At 45.9% G+C, this 24,647-nt stretch overlaps 1 protein-coding gene across 1 annotated transcript in view; it reads right to left on the reverse strand.

The window, feature by feature from the left end:
* The window catches only part of dysf (dysferlin, limb girdle muscular dystrophy 2B (autosomal recessive)), a 52,680-nt gene that overhangs the window by 10,052 nt on the left and 17,981 nt on the right, over positions 1–24,647 (reverse strand). The window contains exons 34-46 of the mRNA XM_061095635.1: positions 24,470–24,499; positions 24,335–24,373; positions 24,194–24,235; positions 23,895–23,996; positions 23,651–23,812; positions 20,040–20,220; positions 19,874–19,947; positions 7,747–7,845; positions 3,301–3,429; positions 3,056–3,211; positions 2,858–2,949; positions 809–979; positions 568–710 (exon numbers count right to left, since the gene is read on the reverse strand). Coding sequence (XP_060951618.1) covers positions 568–710; positions 809–979; positions 2,858–2,949; positions 3,056–3,211; positions 3,301–3,429; positions 7,747–7,845; positions 19,874–19,947; positions 20,040–20,220; positions 23,651–23,812; positions 23,895–23,996; positions 24,194–24,235; positions 24,335–24,373; positions 24,470–24,499 — 1,420 coding nt within the window. The remainder of the gene's footprint in view (positions 1–567; positions 711–808; positions 980–2,857; positions 2,950–3,055; positions 3,212–3,300; positions 3,430–7,746; positions 7,846–19,873; positions 19,948–20,039; positions 20,221–23,650; positions 23,813–23,894; positions 23,997–24,193; positions 24,236–24,334; positions 24,374–24,469; positions 24,500–24,647) is intronic.

Below are 24,647 nucleotides of genomic sequence, written 5' to 3' on the forward strand. Positions count from 1 at the left end.
CACACTCTCACAGTTGTACCATAAATCACCAAAACGACAACCGTGACCTTGCATCGCACACCAGCCACGGAACATGTGTGTGTGTGTGTGTGTGTGTGTGTGTGTGTGTGTGTGTGTGTGTGTGTGTGTGTGTGTAAATTAATCTTGAATATTTATCTCGTCGCTCCGCTCTTCAGGTGGTCCTGTGATTTAACTCCACTCCTCCTTCATCCTCCCTCTCTCCTTCTCTCCTTCCACCACCTTGTCCTCCGCCAAAGTTCTGAAGTTTCAGTAGCAGAGGAGGATGGATGGATGGATGGAGGAGAGGAAGGATGGAAGGAGGTAAGGAATGAGGAGTCAAGGGAAGGAGATAATGAGAGACGATGGGAAAAGAGAGGAAAAGGATGAAAAGGAATTGATGGAGGGATGGATGGAGGGATGGACCTGATCCTTCACTGCCTCTCTCAGTTTTACTGGTTTCGTAGTTTCTAGCCCACAATGTCTTTAATGGAACCACACACACACACACACAAACACAGACACACACACACACACACACACACACACACACACAGTGCGGTGACCCACCGAGGTCTGCGGCCGTGTATCTCACTCCTCTGAAGAGCACGCACTCGTCCTGGTACACCGGCCTCCGGAGGTTCCGTCGCTCGCACACTCGACCCAGCAGCTGTCGGGGGGTCAGCTGATCTCTCCACTGGTTCACCCCCGACCTGATGGGCGAGAGACACACACAGACAGCGTGAGAAAAGAGAGAGAGAGAGATGGATGCGATCACGTGACAGTGAGGTGAACTCTCGACTCCTCTCACACGCAGTAGGACAGCGGCAGGCCGCACAGCGCTCCGTGGCGGGACAGGAAGCGGTTCTCCAGGTCGATCACCGTCTCGCCGATCTTCTCGTCTTTGGTCAGCATGTCGTGGTCGTACAGCATCACGTGAAGGTCCTTGTCCACGGGGAGCGAGCACGGGAGCTCAAACATCCTGGAGGGGAAGAGAGGGAGAGAGGGTCAGAGTGAGAACATCTGGACGCCTGGCGAGGACATGTGATGAGACGTGATGATTTTGTGACGTGAAGTACCCTGATTAGGGTTGCAAAGGGGTGGAAAGTTTCCGGTGAATTTCCGGAAACTTTCCATGGGAAGTTTAGCTCGGGAATTTTGGGAATTTTGAAAAAAAAAAAAAAAATACGCAAATTAAACGCTGAGCAATAAAAACATCATTCAAAACTCTATTTTAAAGATGTATGGAACGTTGAGTTTCAATCCTCCACTGTGCATTCTTCCATCACATGCACAGATAACTCCCAGCATGCTTCACTCTACAGCAGGGCTATTGAGGCCTGCTGTAGTGTGCAGGACTAGTCAGGTAAGTTTCAATGATATTACTGGGGAAAATATATTAGCATGCTGATTGAGGATTGTTCATCTGTTCATCTAGCCTATTTCCATTCATTTATCCATCAATTGTAAAATATGTTTACAGACGATTCCAATTGTTTGGCTAACTATTTATATCTCTGGCATTGCATTAGTGTTTTTTTACAAACTTTTTTCTCATCTTATTCTACAGAACAATGTCACGTGCACTCTCTCATGTGTGGAGACATTTCACCTCATCCAATGTAGAAGGAAAGGCTGTGTACATTTGCAAATACTGTGCAAAGACCTATGTTAAGAATGACACAACGATGCAGAAGCATATAGTCAAGTGCCCAAAGTTTCCTCAGGGCTCAAATCAGCCTATGACAAAACAAAATGTTTATATTTATGTCTGTATATGACAAGGTAAATACAGTTAGTATAAATTACCCACAACATTTCCAGTTTATTCCCATTTATTCCCGTTAATTCCCGTATATTCCCGTTTATTCCCGTTAATTCCCGTTAATTCCCATGGAAAGTTTCCAACTTTGAATATACCCGGAATTTTGCAACCCTAATCCTGATGTGATGTTTCTTGGGACGTGTTGTTAACCTCAGTCACACATGAGGTTGTTGTATAATCTCATTTTGTACGACGTGACCAATGATGTGATGTGACTTTGATGTTTTGCTGTAAGATATTCACAGTTTGCAGCATGAGATCAAAATCATCTGATAAAAAGAGACGAAGAAGAAAAATCTGAACATCTAACTTGACCTCAGAAGAACAAACTTCTCCAGGTTTAGAAACGAGTTTTGACTGTTCAGTTCCTGTGATCAGTGTGAGTGTAGCGACCCCTACTGGTGTCTGCAGGAACATGTGGCTGAGAGGGAAGTGGAGAAGTTCATATTTCTGCTGAGGCCAAACAATCCTGCACATGATCGTCTGGTTCTTATAGTAGAAAGAGAATAAAGGAAGTAGTCCGATAAGTTGAATAATTAATGTAAGTCAGTGTTAGATGCTTTAAAAGGGAGACGACCCACTGATTCAGATATTTAAATCTACGAGATTTAGATTTTAATTTGGATCTAATCAGGTGGGAAGAAGACGACTGGAGTTTCTGGAGTTTTCTGACCTGGTTTATAGATCCGTCAAATTGATATCCTGTCAAATCTGATAGCACAAATCTGATATTTTTGTCTTTAGTTCCAGCGTTGACTGTACAACTTCATTACTATTTAACCTTCTCAGATTATTCACTTTTCCTTATTGTCCTTATCTGAACTGGATGAACCTTTAATTTGGATCTGAACTCACTTCTTTAAAATCCCAGGGAATAATCCATGGATCTCTCTTTCTCTATTTGACAGTGAGCTATATTTCTGTGGTTCTGAATAAAAATCTGAATCCAGCAGATTTGAATGTGGTTTGATTAGAGGAAGTGTCCGTCAGCGACATCGTGGATGGAGCTGGAGAGAGAGAGATGAAGTGACGTACTTTCCAAACACCGGGTCCAGGGTCCCGGGGATGTAGTTCTCATGGTCATTGACGGTCTTTTTCCCCAGAGTTATCTTCACATACGGGTCACACTGGAAACACAAAGACGGGAACGCACTTTCATTTGACTCATTCTTCAGTCTTCAGTTAACGATCTGCTCTTCCTCCTCCTCCTCCTCCTCCTCCTCCTCCTCCTACCTTCCCGTTGGTGTCTTTGGGCTGCAGCCCCTGGGCCTCGATGACGTAGACCCGGACCAAACACTCCTCGAGGCCGTTGGGAGGAAGTTTCCTGAACTGTCGGGGGGGAGCGGAGGCCGAGGGGTCGTCTGGCAGAGGGTAGATCTTAAACATGCCCTGTTGGTGGAGGAGACAAGAGCCAATCAGCAGGTGGCGTGAGGTCATGTGACGATCTGTGATGAAGGTGGAGGACTTGAACTCTTTACCTTGAACTCCCCGACCACCGACGGATCTTCTCCTTCGTCCTGAGTCTTTCCTCTGAACAACTTGAACGTCTGACAGAAATCAGACAAACCCCCGAAGCCCTCGACCTTCTCCAGCTCTCGCTCAAACACCTGAGGAAGAGGAAGAGGAGGAGGAGACGACAACACCTGATAAACACATGAACGTTGTCATCTACACAACATGCTCAGGCACACAAACTCGTTCCTGGGCTGGAGGTGAATTATTCACTGTGGCAATGTGTAACTTTATGGCATCATGGCTGAATATGGTCCAATGTAATTCCACTGGTATTGGATTAAAACCGCAGCCAAGCGCGACTCAACACTAAATTAGAGTCGCACTGCAGCGGCTGGCACGACACAGTGTGTGTGTCTGTGTGTGTGTTAATGTGTACATAGTGTATCAGGGCAGGGGCGTCCATGTGTCAAACGCACAAAGAGATTCATTGGTTTTCATTAGTTTGTTTACATCAGTCGCACACGCACACACACACACAGACACACACACACATTCCCTCATTCTTTCCCTATCATCGGTGTGTGACAGCTCTGCGGTGAGTCGCTGGAAAGAGGAAGAGTTCGAAAACAAGCTGGAAACATCGGTTCACTACTGTGCTGAGGAGAGGGAGGGAACCCAGAGGGAGAGGAGTCAAGGTAAAGGTTAAAATGGAAGAAAGAGAGAAAAAGAAGAAGAAGAAGCATTTGAGCAAAGTGTTAAACCGTGTATTATACTTAAGTTTATCTTGAATAAAAGCTGAACTTTATTAAAGCAGACACGTGTTTTTCTATCCTCTCGTGTTCTATAATTTCCCAGTTTATCAGCATTCGCATTTATTTGATGACACGTCATTTTTAAAATCAACATAGCGCTGTCGTTCCTCATGTGATGAATCGCTGGTGTGTTCGATTCCCACAGCAGGAAAAAAAACTGATTTATTAAAATGAGTTGAAATGTGGGAGAAGGCAACGAGATGCTTTCCCTCCACTGTCACTTGTCATGTGATTAAGAGAAACAAAGGGGTTAGTTAGGAAAGAGGGAGGAGGAGGAGGAGGAGGAGGAGGAAGGAGGAGGAGGAGGAGGAGGAGAGCGGTGAAAGACTTGGAAAAGCAGGGTGAGGACAGCGGGGGGGTTGGAGAACGAGTGATGAGGGCGGATGATGTAAACGAACGAAGAGGTCTGGGAACAGCTGAAGGTTTCGTTTCACGATTCAAACACCGAACCCAGAACCAGGGGAGAAGAGGAGGAGAAGAGGAGGAGAGGAGGAGGAGGAGAAGAGGAGAAGAGGAGGAGAAGAGGAGGAGAAGAGGAGGAGGAGAAGAGGAGGAGAAGAGGAGGAGAAGAGGAGGAGAAGAGGAGAAGAAGAGGAGAGGAGGAGAAGAGGAGGACTAAGAGCCAGAGGTTCGAGAAATCAACATATTATAAAACTCAATCCGAAAATCACAACCACTAGAATTCATAATTTGAGCAAATACTCGAATGTCTAAATATGAAGCTGCTTCTAGCGTCCAGCTAACGTAGCTTAGCATAAAAGACTAATGAACTCAGAGAAGATGTATTTCAGTCAATGTGTTCCATCTCTCTTTGGTCATCAGGAGAAAGAAGAGTAGATAAATAATCTCACAACTGATTTATCTTATTATTATTTAACCTTATCTTAAAGACTCTCTCTCCTCAGTTCTCTTCATGTCTTGTTGTTTCTCTTCTCAAAATGGGAACAAAATGAGTTATTACATATTTATAATAGTATTTATGTGGAGATGGACGCTGAGGTTGAGGAGGTGTGAGAGTCAGGTCTGGAAAACACTGGCTCACCGTGGTAATGATCACCAGGGAGGAGAGGTCAGGAGAAGGTGAAAGGGGGGGGGGGAGACAGGAAGCAAAGTCATAACCAGGATGGAAACAGTTGTACAGTCAGAGGAGGAAAGGAGGAGAGGAGGTGAAGAGGGGAGGGGTGACGGCGTGGGAGGAGAGCGGCGAGCCAACAGCGTCTGACTCGACTGAGGACGGAGAGAGGATATCGAACAGGAAAGAACAAAGGAGGTGAAAGTGGGGAAAGGAAGAAGCAGGTGGGAAGAAGACGACTGGAGTTTCAGGAGTTTTCTGACCCGGTTTAAAGATCCGTCAAATTGATCTCCTGTCAAATCTGATCACACAAATATGATGTTTGTCTTTAGTTCCAGTGCGACTTCATTACTATTTAACCTTCTCAGATTATTCACTTTTCCTTATTGTCCTTTGGCCTCATCATTTTTAAAGAGATTTCTAATTTGCTGTGTTTCCCTTGTTCATTTAAAACCGACCTCCCCAGCGGATGGAGACAGAAACAGGAAGGAGGCAGACGAGGAGGCGGCGCCCGAGTTTCACCTCGAGTCCGACCGACGCTGGAAACTGTTCCTCAGCCGACAGTAGCAGGGGGGTGGGTGGAGGGGGGGGTGAGAGGAAGGTAAAGGTGGCTGGAAAGGTTGGAAACAGTGGCTCACTTCCTCCCGACAGTAGCAGATCTGAGAGAAAGAGGAGGAGAATGAGGAGGAGGATGAGGAGAAGGAGGAGGATGAGGAGGAGGAGGACTGAGGAGGAGGACTGAGGAGGAGGAGGACTGAGGAGGAGGAGGAGGACTGAGGAGGAGGAGGAGGACTGAGGAGGACTGATGAGGAGGAGGAGGACTGAGGAGGAGGAGGACTGAGGAGGAGGAGTAGGACTGAGGAGGAGGAGGAGGAGGATGAGGAGGAGGAGGACTGAGGAGGAGGACTGAGGAGGAGGAGGACTGAGGAGGAGGAGGAGGACTGAGGAGGACTGAGGAGGAGGAGGAGGACTGAGGAGGAGGAGGACTGAGGAGGAGGAGGAGGAGGACTGAGGAGGAGGAGGAGGAGGAGGAGGAGGAGGAGGAGGACTGAGGAGGAGGAGGAGGAGGAGGAGGAGGAGGAGGAGGAGGAGGAGGAGGAGGAGGAGGAGGAGGAGGAGGAACCAGTGGCTCACTTGTGATTCCAGTAGTTTCCATCCAGCTGTCAAGTGAAATCTCGAGGAAACTTTTGAAACTTCGATGTGTTTCCATCGGTGAAACCAGTTCAAGCCTCCTGAACGAGAAGAGAAAACACAACCGCTAGCAAGAGGGAAAGGGCCTCGGGGGGGCGGGACCTTCGGGTCAGATTGTTCTTGTTCTCCGTCGTCTCCATGTCTTCATCTCCAGGAGAAGACGTGACCTCTCTGGAACCCTCCCGCTCGTTAGACGCTGATTCTCAAACACGACTTGGCTTCGTGGTTTTACCGCTTCCAAAATTGATCAGATGATTTATTATCTTCCATAAAACCTTTCTGTAGAAAGTCAGCAGTTCTGTTGTGAATGAACGTGAGGAAACATGTAGAGAAGTAATATTACAGCTTAGAAGCAGAAAGGCTCTGATGTGGAATTGCTTTCAGGGGAGAAGGTTACAGGTCTAATTTAAGAGCAATAAAGAAGCGGCCAAATTCTGACATAATTCGTCATTTGTTTGAGCATCAGACGAGAAAACTGACGTGAGAGCAGCGTCCCGGGGGGGAGGGGGGGGTGGAGTTCGCCGTCCGGGCCGAGAGAATCGGGCCGAGGGTTGAGGAGAGAGCGTGGGCGGTGATGGAGAGCGTGGCCTCCGGGACGCCGGCTGAACCGTGTGGCAGACGTTGAATGCGGCTGACGTGATTCGCTCGCTCGGTTCCTCGCCAAATAAATCGAAAGGGGCCGCCGGGTTGTTCCCCCCCCCCCACACACGTCCCAGAGTGGCGTCCCCGAAGCGAGTTCGCCGCTGTGGGTGAGTCATCGGAGTTGTCGGAAAAACGGTGGCGAACCGCCGGGTTGGGAGGACGGAGCATGAGAAGTAGAGGAGGAGAAGATGGAGGGATGGAGGGATGAAGGGATGGGGGGATGAAGGGATGGAGGGATGGAGGGGTGGAGGGATGGAGGGGTGGAGGGATGGAGCGATGGAGGGATGGAGGGATGGAGGGATGGAGGGATGGAGAGAACTGGCAAATCGGCAAAAATGAGATTTAAATGATGTTTGGTTACGTGAGTGTTTAAGTGAAGCGGAACAAAGAACTTCACTGTCTCCATCTTTCTTTCTTTCTTTCTTCTTCCCTCATTATTGATCTTCACCTTCTTTATGTGTATTCATATAATTCTGGCCTGAAATCGAATCTGCAGACACCCGTCCCCAATAAAATAATTTTTTAACAACTGATAAAGTCAAATTTCCTTTCTTAAAAAAAATTAACTTTTAAACATTTTAAACCCTGTGTACTTCTATTCCATATTTTTGCAGATTTATTTATTTCTATTTTAATTTTTACACTGATGGACCTACTCTGAAATAAAGCGCACACACACACACTCACAGACACACACACACGCACACACGCACACACACACACACACACACAAACACACACACACACTGTACCTTCAGTTTGTCGAAGCCTTTCTCCAGATACGTCCCGCACTTGTTCTTCTCTCCGGTCGAGGCGTAGAACTTGCTCCACCAGTCCATGAAGTCCTCCCCCTGTCGGTCACATGGTCAGAGGTCAAAGGTCAAAGGTCAGAGGTCAGAGGTTGGCAACAAACAGGAGACATTCAGGGACACACACATTCAAACTGATCTGGAGAAACATGATTTCACAGCTCATCATGATAACTCAAATAAATGCACGTCATTGATTTAATAATGATTCTGTCTGAGGTCCTAACTCCACCAATGACCTTTGACCTTTTACAGCTCCACTCTTGGCCTCTGTGGAGCGGCTCTCTTAATAACCGGCTTTTCATGGTTTTTTCCAGTGATCGCATGGCAGCGTGAACTTGGCCAACTCACGTCAACACGAGTGGAACCGGCCTCTGGTGGCTCCGTGGCATGAAGGTCAGTGTATATGGGCGTCGTGAGGCAATGGAAACGGGCAACGCCGGCGTGGAAACACACACAGAGTGGACACAACCGACCGGGACACACCAGGAGGAACATGCTACGGCAACGAAATTATTAAATAAAAGACAAGTCGCTCAGTGTGTATATGAAGGAAGAGAATCCTCCTGCTGCTTTGCATCACTTCTCTGGAACACGCGGCCACTTGCATGTTGCCAGATTCTTATTTCGGTCTCCGGCGGCAGGTCGTGTGTGTGTGTGTGTGTGTGTGTGTGTGTGTGTGTGTGTGGTCAACGACTCTAATTATCGAAAGTAGACTTTTGTGTGACGTCCTTAGGATGTGGTAATAATCATAAACAGCGAGGAAGACGAGAGACGAGTGGATTCATATATTATTAAGTTTTATTCTCTCAGCTTGGGAGGATGGGTTTGAAATGCACATTATTTTTGTTGCCGCTTTAACCACAAGAAGGTTTCTTGGGAGGCGAGATTCAAACCACCAACAGGAACCTGTGGCCAACCCGCTCTACCACCTCACCAGTGACCCTCCTTTTGTTAAATTATGGATATTACCCATCATCAGTGGTGTACAAAGTACTTGAAGGCCATACTTGAGCAAAAGTACAGATATCTTACCTGAAAGTGACTTCGGTAAAAGTAGAAGTCACCCGTCAGAAAATGACTTGAGTAAAGGTCTTAAAGTAGCTCATATTAAATGTACTTAAGTATCAAAAGTATCTGGTGTTGAAATGTACTTAAGTATCAAAAGTAAAAGTACAAGTACCAAAATTAAAAATGCAAAGTGCTTTTTATAGTAGTCCTATACAGACACAAAACAACCCAACATGTTTCTCCTCAAGATTTATCTCAACTGACTGGAAAATTATAACAACAATATGAATATAATGTATATAATGTATGGTTTTACAAATTTTGAACCCGAGATGAGAAAGAGAGAGAGAGAGAGAGAGAGAGAGAGAGAGAGAGAGAGAGAGAGAGAGAGAGAGAGAAAGAGAGAGAGAGGTGCACCAACCTCCGCTGCTCAAGTAACGAGCCAGTTTGAGAATGTAAGAAGTAGAAAGTACAGATATTTTTGTTCAAATGTAACAAGTAAAAGTAAAAAGTCGTCAGGAAAAGAAATACTCAAGTAAAGTACAGATATGTGAAAAATCTACTTAAGTACAGTAACAAAGTATTTCTACTTTGTTACTTCCCACCACTGTCCATCATGCACTGATAATTCTCACTGAGCTTAAAGCATAGAATGAAATCTGCTCTCAAACTTACCCAGGGAACCATCTAGTGTCCACGTTAAAGAGGGAAAAGAGAAGTTAGACACACACGTTAGATTTTTCGTCTCACACATGCAGACACACAAACGCTGACACAGCGTAACCACACACTGAAGTTACAGGTTTAAAAACACTTTAAGAAGCTTTTCAACACACATGTATTAATAGTTTTTCTCATAACACGGGCGAGGGTTTCAATCCAAAGTGAAATATACGCCATTTGTTAAAATAAATAAATAATTGAAAACTAAATAAATCCCTAAAACTGCTGGAGTCTCAGCGATGAGTCATCGAGAGGCCGGCGCTCACAAGGTCGTTCTGTTCTGGAGGATAAAACGTCTTTATTTTGAAATGTTGACTGATGTCTTTCTGTGGTTTGGACTCAGGTCCTTGTATTTTATATGATATGGTTTTCGGGGGGGTGGAGGGGTCGGGGGGGCGGGTGGGGGGGGGGAGATATATAACATCTTTGGATGAAACCCGGTTATTTGCTTTTATCAAGAATTTTCTTTTCTCTCAAGTGTGAAGCAGCTCCATCCATCAAGCTGAGTAAAAGTCTGGTCACATTGGCAACAAGAGAGAAGTGTGTGTCTGTGAGTGTGTGTAGGTGTGTGTGAGTGTGTGAGGAAACGACTAAACGACTACTACTACAAAGATGGGGAATACCAGGGGGACAGATCACACACACACAGACACACAAAAACATACATTTGAATTCGACCCGTCTCCGCCCTACAACCTTCAACCCTCTGAGGAGCACTCGGCTGAAAACACACTCGTGACGCACTCACCACTTTTTCCTTGGTGTGTGTGTGTGTGTGTGTGTGTGTGTGTGTGTGTGTGTGTGTGCGTGTGCGAATGTGTGTGTGTTTGTCGGGATAAATGTAGAACAAAAGTGCTCTTATGGCACCGGGTTGGTGTGGAATCCCCTTTCTCCTACTTCTCACCGACTAAGACACACACACACACACACACAGACACACACACAGACACACACACACACATTCACACACACACACAGAGCAGGATCGACGATGGAATTCCTCATTTTTCCAAAGTGGCAGCATGGCATGGAAAAGGGCAGCATGCACGTGGCGCTGAACTAAGACATCACACACACACACACACACACACACACACACACACACACACACACACACACACACACACACACACACTCACACACACACACACACACACACACACACACACACACACGCACACGCATGGCGCTCAGTGTCTGAGGCGTGAAGTGTCTGGTGTGTGTTAATGCGTCCTCTGTGTGCAGCTGGTGCCAAGCAGTGATGACAGGGGCGCCAGAAACTGTGTGTGTGTGTGTGTGTGTGTGTGTGTGTGTGAGGGTGTGTACACTCAAGTCTACGACTCCTGATTCAAGCAGATTACCGCGGCCGGTGGAGCGTTACAGGCTGCACCGTGTATTAAGCATGGAGTCAGGATCGAACACACACACTGACACACACACACACACACACACACACACACACACACACACACACACACACACAGGCTGCAGCGGTCTGCTCAGGGTGTCAGTGTGGTTTGCAGCCTATCATTACGCCCTGCAGGGAGCGCCAGGCTAACCAGACCGACGCTGGCACGGCCAAGAACTCAGCGAGCGGAGAGACGGGATTTACATCAGAGCTCCGAGCCGTCTGTGGGGAAACCCCTTCCACAGCGGGGTCAGAGGTCAGAGGTCAGAGCGGGAAGAGGCGGCGTCCTCCCAGGTGATTATTTAAATAATCCAGACTCGAAACTCAGTGCTTTGTTGACCCACAAATACAAATAATGTTTAAACACGAGCCTCAGAAACAACTCAGTCAACCACCTGTCGATGTGATTGGTGGAATCACAGCCAGCGACTATTGACTGGATTGATTTACAACATGGACTTTATAAAGATGTTCCTAAATGGGACATTGAACAATCTGCAATGCAAAATATGTTTTTTTCCCGAGGATTTATGTTTAAGTGTCATTTGATTAGTTATTTGATGCTATAAAAAAAGGCTAAAACATCACGATTGACAGCTGAGACTGATTCATGATTGGTCAAGTGCTCGTGTAGAGGCGGGACCTGGCTATAACGATCACTGTCTCACAGACTGACTCCAAATTATATCAACCTGCATTGATTCCATGTCTCTGCAGGAAACCATGTGAAACCAGGTTTTAAAGTCCAAACAAGGAGTTAGCGTTGTAGTGAAATTTGTAGAAGAAGCTTAAAACCCTGAATTATTCCTACATCACATTATTAACCAACTAAAGTATCCAATGAACTCGCAAGGCTAATCGTTGGCTTATGACACATCGGATCTAGTAAATGCACGAACCCATTTCAATGACAATCTGTGCACGGTCGGATTCTGGAGCTGAACGGCAGCTTCACATCAGTCCGAGGCTGAAATTAACATGGACTTTATAAAGATGGAATGAAGCTCCTCCATGTTCCTAAATGGGACATGGAACAATCTACAATGCAAAATATTGTTTTCTCTGGGATTTATGCTTAAGAGTCATTTGATTAGTTATTTGATGCTATAAAAAAAGGCTAAAACATCATGATTGATAAACAACTTGTCTCTGCAGGAAACCACGTGAAACCAGGTTTTAAAGACGAAAACAAAGAGTTAGTGTTGTATTGAAATTAGTCAAAAGAAGCTTAAAACGCTGAATTATTCCTACATCACATTATTAGCCAACTAAAGTATCAAATGAGCTAAAGTCCGTCTCCGAGGCTAATCGTTAGCTTGTGACAGCAATGTGCACGGTCGGATTCCGGAGCTTCACATCAGTCCGAGGCTGAAATTAGCAGATCAGGAAAAACCATAATGATTTACTCAGTTATTTTGACATCTTGTTTCTGGTCACCGTGTCGTTACAGAAGCCGTCACTGTGGGCGTGGCCCGGAGCCAGCTCTGGTTTGAACGCCGCCTAGCCAGATTTATGGAATGAGACGCAAACTACATCATTTCACACCGGGTCAGACTGGGACTCTAACCCAACCTGACTGATGGCTGGCAACCAACTGGGATCGTCTTGATGAGAGTTAATGGAGGAGCCGAGCCACATTTATTGAAGGGGCACAAACCCGTATAAAGTCACCGATAGAAAACATGGACACGAGAGCCACATCGTGTGAAAGCAACATGAGGAGAACAGAGCAGCGGCCGGTTTGATTCCTGACAAACGGAATCATGGCGCCCGGACGCTGCCGATGAAACGTGACGCAGACTTTTCATTCTCCATCCGAGCGACGTGTGATCTCAGATATCTCAAAGTGGGGTCTGGGTCTACGAGGCCTGAAGGAGCCGTGACCCCACCGACAGCCGAGCGTCTGAAAGCTTTCCAACTCTGAAACTGAATCCGACTGATCCGCCTCGGAAGGAAAACTCCGGGTCGGGCGCACGCCGCTGCAGTGATCTGGGAATCATCAGACGTGTGGCGAGATTAAGACGCCCGGGTTTACAGCCCATGAGAGGGTGAGCGTTCTCCTTCTGGTGCCATGAGATATTAGCCTACCTCCTCCTCCTCTTTTGCCTCATTTCCAACTCCCTTTCTCCTTCTTTTTTCAGCCACTTCCTCCCTCCCTGGTTAATCCATCCCTCCTTCGGCCTTTAGCAACTGTCTGCTCACGGAGCCTTGTGGTGGAGAGGATCTGCAGCAGCTCTGTTGACTTTGGCCCCGACCAGACAGAAAGCCGAGCCTTTAATTTGACTGGTTTCAATATCTGACCCTTAATAAAACAAATATCTTTGTTTGGAGAGAAAGGAATCATCCCCAATTACTGTCGAGCGACAAGGCCCGAGCGCCCCGGCTGCATGTGTGTATTTATGTGCACAGTCTGGTCCGGGTCAAGCTTAGTCTCCAAATTGACCTGGCTTGGATAAATAAAAATGGAAGAATGTAACAGGGAGCGTGGTCGGCTGCTGGAAATCTGTGTCGGATTTCTTCTGAAACCGCAAAGCTCCACAAGCGGCGCTTTGTAAAAAACACGGATTTCTTGACTCAATTTTCCTATTTGAGACCAAGGAGGCAAATGTAAAGAAGTTGCACGAGTAAAAGGACGATTTAAGAGTTAAACCTCAGTGTCTTAGTCGGAATAAACTTTATTAATAAACAGGGTTTCTCTCTAAAGTTAGATCTCTGCTGCTGGGGAAGCACAGTGACTCTGTGGATTTGGCGATTACCAATCGATACGCAAACTCGACTAATAACAAGTTGGTCTCAGCTGTCAATCATTACTTGTCACGCTGTTTTCACAACATCAAATAACTAATTACAACCAAACTTATCAGAAACACAAACATAAATCAGGGCGATAAGAACTAAAATAACTTCTAACCATCAAATTCTCATCAGTTTATCAGTGATTAGGGTTGCAAAGGGGCGGAAAGTTTCCGGTAAATTTCCGGAAACTTTCCGGAAACTTTCCACGGGAATATTAAGCTCGGGAATTTTGGGAATTTTGAAAAAAAAACAACTATGCAAATTAGACGCTGAGCAATAAAAACATCATTCAAAACTCTATTTTAAAAATGTATGGAACGTTGAGTTTCAACCCTCCTCTGTGCATTCTTCCATCACATGCACAGATAACTCCCAGCATCCTTCACTCTACAGCAGGGCTGTTGAGGCCTGCTGTAGAGTGAAGGACTAGTCAGGTAAGTTTCAATGATATTACTGGGGAAAATATATTAGCATGCTGATTGAGGATTGTTCATCTGTTCATCTAGCCTATTTCCATTCATTTATCCATCAATTGTAAAATATTTGTACAGATGATTCCAATTGTTTGGCTAACTATTTATATCTCTGGCATTGCATTAGTGTTTTTTTACAAACTTTTTTCTCATCTTATTCTACAGAACAATGCCACGTGCACTATCTCATGTGTGGAGACAATTCACCCCATCCAATGTAGAAGGAAAGGCTGTGTACATTAGCAAATACTGTGCAAAGACCTATGTTAAGAATGACACAACGATGCAGAAGCATATAGTCAAGTGCCCAAAGTTTCCTCAGGGCTCAAATCAGCCTATGACAAAACAAAATGTTTATATTTATGTCTGTATATGACAAGGTAAATACAGTTAGTATAAATTACCCACAACATTTCCAGTTTATTCCCGTTAATTCCCGTATATTCCCGTTTATTCCCGTTTATTCCCGTATATTCCCGTATATTCCCGTTAATTCCCATGGAAAGTTTCCAACTTTGAATATTCCCGGAATTTTTTAAACCCTATCCCTGATTAATCACTTTTATCAAATGTAAAGAAGTTCTCTCGAGGTATTTGCGCTTTTTTTGTAAAATCTCTTATTGAATGGCACTCGTTAGATGTGTAATCCATGTATCACATGTGTGGTTTGCTGCAAAAAAATTAAAAAAGATAGAGAAAGTATTTCTGCTTGTTGCCAATGTGCACAGATCTGACAGAACATGGAACCAAGTCGCTCAATTTTATGGATGTTGGTAAAATCAGAGATTAAAGAAGACAAATGTAAAGAACATGCTTGAAAATGGAGGACATGAGTTAGAAGATGAGTTTGTTACCTACATGGAGGCTGGAGCTAGAGGCTGAAAGGTTAATGATAGCTGAGCCGGCTCCGTCTGCAAACTGTGACACACACACAACACAAACACACAACTCTCAGGTCAGCTGGTGACATCAGACGAGGAAAGACAAGTTGCATTAAACAGGAAATCAGTCAGAAAGTAGGTGTGTGATGTTAGACACACACTGTTGTGTTACGCTAACATCAGCAGACTTATTAGTGACTCACACACACACACACAGAGCACATCAGCCGTCACCGTTGTGCGTTCCCCTCGAAGCAGCGACAATTAATCAAAAAACGGTTTTGTGAGCCGGGGGGGGGGGGGAAGTGAGTTCGATGCCATTTTCCTGTCGAGGTGTCGACAGCGGCGCTCGCTCGACGCTGATCGGGCGCGACAAAGCCCGGGATCAGAAAGACAAAGTGTTTACATGAGGTCACGGAGGAGCTGAGCACATGGGGGAGAAGAGGAGGAGGAGGAGGAGGAGGAGGAGGAGGAGGAGGAGGAGGAGGAGGAGGAGGAGGAGGAGGAGGAGGAGGAGGAGGAGGAGGAGGAGGAGGAGGAGGAGGAGGAGGAGGAGGAGGAGGAGGACAGGAAGGGCGAGGACGCACCCGAGCGTGAACACACACAACGAGGGAGAGGAGAACAACGTGTGGTCGACCTTTGGGCCTGCGTGTGACTGCGTGTGCTATTGAACATGTATGACCACGGTCTCTTTTAAATTCATCTTTCACCAAATCCCTCGAGGTTCCTCATCCTCCGTTTATTACACAAACTGCACATTTACACCCAAAAGCAACACAAAAGGAGCGTCTTGTCGAGGCTGTTTCACCCTTTCAAATTAAAACGACTACACACACGAGTGATTAATCGTCGTGGTCGTGGTGAGAATCTGTGATTGTCGCTGGTCGGACGAGTGTGTCGATTGTCGAGCGTTTTCTGTTGTCACCGCAAAATGTGTGTCCGCACGGTTTCATCACTGCTGTTGTTCTGAGGCCACTTTAATCAGATGTAGAGAGGAGGGGGGGGGGTGGGGGGGGGGGCGGTGATGTCAGGGTGTGTGCACTGATTTCAACACCCCCGTGTGGACTCATCACACACAAACACACAAAGACACACACACACACACAAACGGAAATTAGTTCATACTTGTCCGATGTCCACACGACAATTTAATGTTTATGTCAGTGCAAGTAAATTGTGTGTGAGAAAGAGAGAGAGAGAGCAAGGGAGAGAGAGCGAGAGCGAGAGAGAGAGAGAGAGAGAGAGAGAGAGGATTTGACCTCTTAACTTTATGAAATCTATATTTTCCGGTTTAAAAACTGTGTTACGACTTTGTTACATACCAATAAACTATTTGTGCATATGTGTGTGTGTGTGTGTGTGTGTCTGTAAGAGAGAGAGAGAGAGAGAGAGAGAGAGAGAGAGAGATATATAGCGCACTGACCATCTGTCCATTCCTTTAATTCCCTTCTACCCGTTCTCTTCATCTTCTCTGTCCGTCTCCATCTATCACACACTTGTTTAATGTGGTCGCTCATCAAAGGGCCTCCTCATGTTCTCCTCCTCTCCCCCCCGCTCTCTCTCTCCATTGTTGTGGTTTGTCTGTCACTCTTCACCTCCGTGATCCCTTCATCAACTTCAAACCCTCTCTTCCTTTCTTTGTGTATCTCTTTTTGTTTTATCCCGTAACCCACCGGCACCACAACACACACACAACACATCAACAGTATAAGAGACATGGGGTCACATTTTCCCTTCAGTAATCACAAGGAGAGAGGGAGGAAAAGAAGAGGAGGAGGTGAAGATGAAGAGGTGGAGGAAGAAGAAGAAAGTAGAGGAGGAGGTGAAGATGAAGAGGTGGAGAAGGAAGAGAAGAGAGTAGGAAGAAGAAGAAAGTAAAGGAGGATAACAGAGGAAGGGTGAGGACAATGAGAAGGAGACAAGGGTGAGAGGAGGGATGGAGGACAGGAAATCAAGGAAGTAGGAAGAGGGGGAGAACAGGAGAGGATGAGAGTATAGGAAAGGGTGAGAGGAAGAGGACGAGAAGATGAGGTGAAGAAGGCAGAAGAGGAACAAAGAAAAGGAAGAGGAATTGGAAGTGAGGAGATAACAGTTGTTAGGAAGGAGGTAAAAGAAGAGGAGGAGGTGAAGATGAAGAGGTGGAGGACGAAGAAGAAAGTAGAGGAGGATAACAGAGGAAGGGATGGAGGACAGGAAATCAATGAAGTAGGAAGAGGGGGAGAACAAGAGAGGAGGAGAAGATGAGGTGAAGAAGGCAATGAAGAGGAATTGGTGGAAAGTGAGGAGAGAAGAGTTGTTAGGAAGGAGGAGAGGAGAAGAGGAGAAGAGAGGTGGGAGACTGACGCGTAAACAAGAGGATGAAGAGAGAAGGGAAAGGTCAGGTGGAGGAAGAAGAAGAAAGTAGAGGAGGAGGTGAAGATGAAGAGGTGGAGAAGGAAGAGAAGAGAGTAGGAAGAAGAAGAAAGTAAAGGGGGATAACAGAGGAAGGGTGAGGACAATGAGAAGGAGACAAGGGTGAGAGGAGGGATGGAGGACAGGAAATCAAGGAAGTAGGAAGAGGGGGAGAACAGGAGAGGATGAGAGTATAGGAAAGGGTGAGAGGAAGAGGACGAGAAGATGAGGTGAAGAAGGCAATGAAGAGGAATTGGTGGAAAGTGAGGAGAGAAGAGTTGTAAGGAAGGAGGTGAAAGAAGAGGAGCAGGTGAAGATGAAGAGGTGAAGGAGGAAGACAGGAGAGTAGGGAGAAAAGATGGAAGAGGACAGGAAATCCAGGAAGTAGAAAGAGGGGGAGAACAAGAGAGGAGGAGAGTAAAGTAAAGGATGAGAGGAAGAGGACGAGAAGATGAGGTGAAGACGGCTGAAAGAGGAACAAAGAAAAGGAAGAGGAATTGGAAGTGAGGAGATAAGAGTTGTTAGGAAGGAGGTGAAGAAGAGGAGGAGGTGAAGATGAAGAGGTGGAGGACAAAGAAGAAAGTAGAGGAGGATAACAGAGGAAGGGATGGAGGACAGGAAATCAATGAAGTAGGAAGAGGGGGAGAACAAGAGAGGATGAGAAGATGAGGTGAAGAAGGCAATGAAGAGGAATTGGTGGAAAGTGAGGAGAGAAGAGAAGGGAAAGGTCAGGAGGAGGAGAAGAAGAAGTGAGGGACACAAGGAGTTTGGAATTCTTTCCGAAGAGGAGAAGAGAGGTGGAGACTGACGCGTAAACAAGAGGATGAAGAGAGAAGGGAAAGGTCAGGAGGAGGAGAAGAAGAAGTGAGGGACACAAGGAGTTTGGAATTCTTTCCTGAGAACTCAGACGTCCTGCACAGATTCCTGGTGCCTGAACGTTACTCCAGTCGGTGGTTTTCCATGTTGCAGCTCATTACCTTCAAACCCTTGAGCACTCAAACACACCAGCAGAACTTTTTCCTAAGCCGGCCTCACGCTGCCGAGCGGCCCGTCGCCGTGCCGACCGGCCCGTCGCCGTGCCGACCGGCTCCTGCCCGGTTCCACCAACACAGACCTTCACTGTCACCAGGTTCTCACTCGTCTCTCTGCAGCAGACGTTGGGGTTTTCATCTAAAAGCTTCGTCATCACTAACGACCCTCGGAGGAGAAACTTGTTCTAGAAACGTATTCATTAAATCGTATCGTTCCAACTTCTAACACATCACCCGAAGAAAGAAAGAAAGAAAGAAAGGAACTGGAGAGAAGAGAAAAAGTTCTTCAAACCCCGGAGAGAGAAAATGTTCATGATCGGTGACGAGCGCGAGTCTCGTGGTCGCCGCGGCAACCACCGACCGCAGAGCCGGTCGCCATGTCATCGTGTCAGAACATGTTTATTTATGCTGCTGTGCTGTACCGCTACACACACACACACACAGAACACAGACACACACACACACACACACACACACTTAGACTAAGATACAGACACACATATTATTTTAATCAGACTGTACAAATGCCATTACACACACACACACACAAGTACAGAGGTTCCCTGTGGAAAGTGAGTGTTTCATATTTGCCCTTTACTCGCCTGAAACACAAACACACTTATACTTAAAGACTAATGTTTCAGTAAAGTTTCTGTGGATCAGTTAAAACTCATTAAAAACCAGAGTTTATCTCCATTTAAACATGAAGAATTCTAAACATAGTTTGGTGGATTTGTTACAGCCGCAGCTCTTCTGGTTCAGGAAGCAGAGGATCGTGGGTAATATCCAGCGTCTAGTTGTGTTGTGCGTGAACCATAGATATATATATAAAGACTAGATGTCTCGTTCGACGGAGCCGGACGTCACCACATGGCGGCCATCTTGCCAGAGGGTTGCTCGCTCACCCATAACATTGTGTTGGTAGTGGTAAATAACCATAACTTGCTCAATTTTCAACCGATTTTTAAACGATCTGGTTTGTTATAAATGTCAGAGATGTAGATATGACACTGCATACTTATGAATAATTATGTTATTTTCTAAAAAAAATGTATAATTTATGCAGTGTCATAACTACATCTCTGACGTTTATAACAAACCAGACCGTTTCAAAATCGGTTGAAAATCGTCAGGCTCCGTTGGCCGGCAACGCAGACGAGACATCTAGTCTTTATATATAAATCTATGGTGTGAACACCTTATCGCTCTGACACTGGGCCTAACAGAATCAATGACAGCGTGTGGCTGCAGAGGGCGCTGTTGCTCAGTAACAGTTACACAGAGTTGCTTTAAAGTTTTGGTATTTTCGTTGTATTTCAGTGTTTGATGATCAACTTGGTGACGAGTTGGTTTTACCTGGTCCGGCACCAGCGGCTCCTCGTCATCGATGTCAACAAACACCTCCCCAGACATGGAATGAGGCGTCTCACCTACACAACAACAAACACACAACATCAAACACATTAATCATCAGTTTGCCTCTTTGCTGGAGACACGTCCTCAGTCCATCAGTCTGTCTTACGTCTCCACCCGTCCTGCTCGCTCTCCTCCTCCACCGCAGCTCGCTCCTCCTCCGGGTCGCACCGGAACTCCTCCAGCGACCGGATGGTGCACTGGCCGACCACCGGCTTCCTGCCGAACTGACGGTTGTCGATGACCTTGATGATGATGGGCGGCATGTAGAGCTCCTCGCGTGGAAGTCTCTGAGGCGCAGAGACGGAGAGAAGGACATAGAAGAAGAAAGGTTGATCTTCTCAAAACCAGAGACATCTCACTGAGCTTCATCTGGGGTAAAACAAAATCTGGCAAACACCACCTAAACATGTCTTCTAATTAACATCTTATATGCTGTTTGTTTAACTTTTACTAAAAACAGAAACGTAAAACGACCTACAATTTCTCCTGTCATCAGCGTGGATACACACCAAGACCTTTTTCTGGAGCTTTTGTTCAAACTGACTTTATGTTTTATGTGAAATTGACAATATTCATGTTGTATTATTTGGTACTTTTGCCCAAACTCCCTCTGTCACTTCACTTGGGGGCAGAAGAGACAACAATTACAAACTTTCAGCTCTGAGGTGAATTTAGACTGTAATTTAGACTAACAATAGAAGTCCAAAACTCACTTTTAGCTCTGTTTTGGTCTCCACCACCTCCCGAGGAAAGTGTTTTGCTTCTTGAGATGCTAAATGTTTCACTATATTCATCAGCTTCACTTTGACTGTAAGCATTTGAGTGGTGGGCTTGTTTCAGAGATGCTAAAGATGCTAAAGATGCTAAGACATCTCACTGAGCTCTATCTGGGGTAAAACAAAATCTGGCAAACACTACGTAAACATGTCTTCTAATTAACATGTTATATGTCGTTTGTTTGACTTTTACGAAAAACAGAAACGTAAAACGACAACGAAGCGGCTGCGGCTGAAGGTTAGCATCTTATGTTTCATACACGTCGAAGCTTCACAACACAAACAGACCATCACTAAACCCGTCGGGCTCGTGGTCGGCGCTGATAACTCCAGAAGCCTCTCGACACTCGTCATAACAAACCGCCGACGTGACGGATTCGCTTGATTCCATCGGACGACTCTGGATTTGACAGAAATCTGAGGTGCTGGACGATGTTTCTGCTCAATACTCGATTGTCACGTCTCTACAGCGGCGACCACATTCTGAATATAGCTGCCGACTGCAGAGGGAAAAACAGGAGGAAATCAGTGTGACCTCTGTGGCTTTAATAGAAGCTTAAGTGGAGCTTGATGATGCTAAACTCACAATAAAGCGAAAGAGCTAAAGGTTTGTGGTCGGACCCTTCAAAGAGTTCCATGTGAGGAAACTATGCTCATGACATTTTCTTCTGCCGCATGCGAAAGCACTTACGCAGACGACTTAATATTGTTAACGTTGAATGCTTGGACCCGGTTCAGAAGCTGAATTTAAGGGGAAAATATCTGTGCATATTTCCACGGTCCGGTCGAGGTGGTCAACACACGACCTCAATCCTGTTCACATGAAAGTTACGAAAGAAAGGATTCTGCATCCAAAGGGGAAAACGATGAGAATCTTTCCATCGTCTGCTTTGAAGCTGTCACAGTGAAACACGGAGGTGATCAACTTCAGAACTTAACACTGTTAACATTAAACTCAGTGGAGCTGCTGGGACGGGAAAAACCGTGCGTGATGTTTCCATGTTTCAGTTTTCATCAGAAAACACTGAAGCGGATGTAAATTCAGCTGCTGGAATCAATATGTTTGTATGAGCAGTGTGGGGGGGGGGCGGCGTCAGAGTGATGAATCATCACTTGAGCAAAACATGATCCTGGTCTGATGAGTTTATTGCCCACAGCTCTTTGCGATATTCAAGTTCCTGGAGGCTCAACGATTATAAAGAAGCAAGCAAACGGTTCTTTTGACCCCTCGGTTACTTTTATTGTTCTGTTTTGTTCGGGGGGGCGACCTCATCTGGCTCTTGTTTAACATCTACAAAGATCAAAATAAAACCATTAAAATAAATGTTTACTGTGCTCAGAGTTATTCCGAGGGCAGGAACGACCGAAACCCAAGGGACTCGGATAAAAGTAGGAGCATAGTTCGAGGGGATTCATTGTCAGAAAATGTTCCGCTGACACTGAGTGACCTCTCCCCCCCCCCCCCCGAGGCTCCAACCATCTAATGATCTCTGACCAACAATGTCTCTGAACCACAAAATAACTAACTAGCAAAGAGGAAGAGCAAATTTCCAGTTGTTTATTTGCTGTAACAATAAAGCAAATAAAGTCTTTTTACTGCGTCGCAGGCTCCAGCTGCTCCGAGGCGACCGAGGGAAGCATCTGCTGCTGCGGTGACATTCCTCCGTTTGCATGAATCAGCTTCGACCTCTTCCCTGGTGCAAGCGTCACCACAGCTCGGGTCTTTCGGGTGCCACATAAACAACACACTTAATTGTATCTTCCTGTGGTTTTGGTGTCATCTGGAGCTGAGGCCGAGCAGCCGAGCGGTGTGGCTCACACGGGCGCATGAAGGACGGGGGGGGAACACAAGAGGGCATCATTACTGCGGTGGCTCGGATCGGATCGGCTTCCTGACGCTGGAAGTTAAAAGCTTTTAAACTAAACTTACAATTTCCCCTGTCATCAGCGTGGATACACACCAAGACCATGTTCTGGAGCTTTTGCTCACACTGACTTCATGTTTTATGTGAAATTAACAATATTCATGTTGTATTTGTTTGTATTGTTTCCCAAACTCCCTCTATCACTTCACTTGGGGGCAGAAGAGACAACAACAACAAACTTTCAGCTCTGAGGTGAATTTAGACTATACTCCAAAACTCACTTTTAGCTCCGTTTTGGTCTCCACCACCTCCCGAGGAAAGTGTTTGCTTCTTGAGATACTAAATGTTTCACTATATTCATCAGCAACTAATTTTGACTGAATACATTTGAGTGGCGAGCTTGTTTCAGAGATGCTAAAGATGCTAAAGATGCTAAGCGAATCCGCGGGGAACTGCAGAATCCAGTGACCTCCTGATTTCTGGATTTGAGACAACTGACTTTGTTGAGTCCCAGATGTTTCTAACGGGACTAGAGCCACATCTGGATCGATGGTGAAATAGAGTGAACCCTTTGAGGGAAATCTACGCACATCGTTTGGTTTATGAGGCACAAGATCAAAGGACATTTGTGGCCGAGTTCTACAGCGACGGCCGGTGTGAAAGCATCTATAGTCAGCATTTGTAAAACAGCCACATGCATGACGCGGAGCTCCGCCCACTGCATTAGTAATGGTCACACTGGTCGCCATGGGAGCGGCCCTCCACCCGGCGTCTTTACAACTGCAGAAACCTTTTCCCTCGACAACAGCGGCGTCTGCCAACATCCACACTCGGCCTCACTCCCTCTACGTCTTCTACGTGTTTTTGGAACAAGGAAAGGAACAGTTAACGATCGCACTTATTCTCCGCCGCCGTTATTGTGGCTCGTCTGATGATGAAAAACGACCGACGTCGACCACATCACAGCCGGCGTCTCATTAGCCTGTAAAGCCTCGGCACTGATTACATGTGTGTGTGTGTGTGTGTGTGTTTGTGTGTGTGTACACGGATGGAACAGTACGACTCCGTGTTCTCACCACATCAAGGATGAGCCTATTGACGTCAAAGTTGGGCTTCTTCTTCACACTGCGGATGACGCAGCTCTGGACCATGGTGCCTCCGCACTCCACCTGCAGGCTCGGGGAGGTAACGCTGGCCAACTGGAAGCTCTTCAGGTTGCGGACGCCCCACGCTAGGATCTGAGAGGACGATAAGGTAGGTAAGTATTTCATTATTAATCCAAGCTCGTAAGCTAATTACAGAACCCAGTAATAACGGTACCTCGATGGCGGTTCTCTGCAGAACAGGTTTGATCCCCTGAGGAACCATGAAGACGTTGGGTTCTCTCTGTGGAGGAAGGTAGGGAAGGTCCGACTCCTCCGGCTGCCGAGAGGACAGACGCAGGACAAACAACAACACACAACAAAAAAACGTATTTGCATAATATAACGTAAAAGTCAAGACAAATGAAATCTGTAGGTTTTCTCCTGATAAAGTCAACACCGATTAAATTAGATACAAAAACTGAAATTAGATTTTGAACTGAAAAGAATGTTTTGTGTGTGTTTGCTGTGTCGTACCCATTGCTGCAGGTTTTCAGTGAGGAATCCTGAGAACATCAACTGAAGAAGAAGAAGAAGAAGAAGAGATGAAGAACGATCAAGCTCAGTGAAATAAAGGAACTAAAAGTGTAAATGTTCCTGTGGTCGTGGTGGTGTCACCTCGTCTAGAACATGTGTGGACGTCGTGATGTCTCCACCCTGCAGGAGAGGAAAGAACAGATTTTAAAGAAAGGGAAATATGAAAGATTAAGGAAGAGAGTGAAAAGTTCCAATGAAAGAAGAAGAAAAACTGACCTCTTGACCTGGAATATGATGAACCGATGGCTGTAGACACAAAGTAAAGACGTATTATTATCATTATAAAATTATACATTTGTTTAAATCATTATTCATCACTCATACAGATAAAGTTCTCACACGCCCAGAACCCATTAAAGAGGAAGAGAGGGAGCACATCGACATGGTGAAGCTA

Source organism: Limanda limanda, chromosome 22 (genome assembly GCF_963576545.1).
Source record: "Limanda limanda chromosome 22, fLimLim1.1, whole genome shotgun sequence".
Classification (NCBI taxonomy): domain Eukaryota; kingdom Metazoa; phylum Chordata; class Actinopteri; order Pleuronectiformes; family Pleuronectidae; genus Limanda; species Limanda limanda.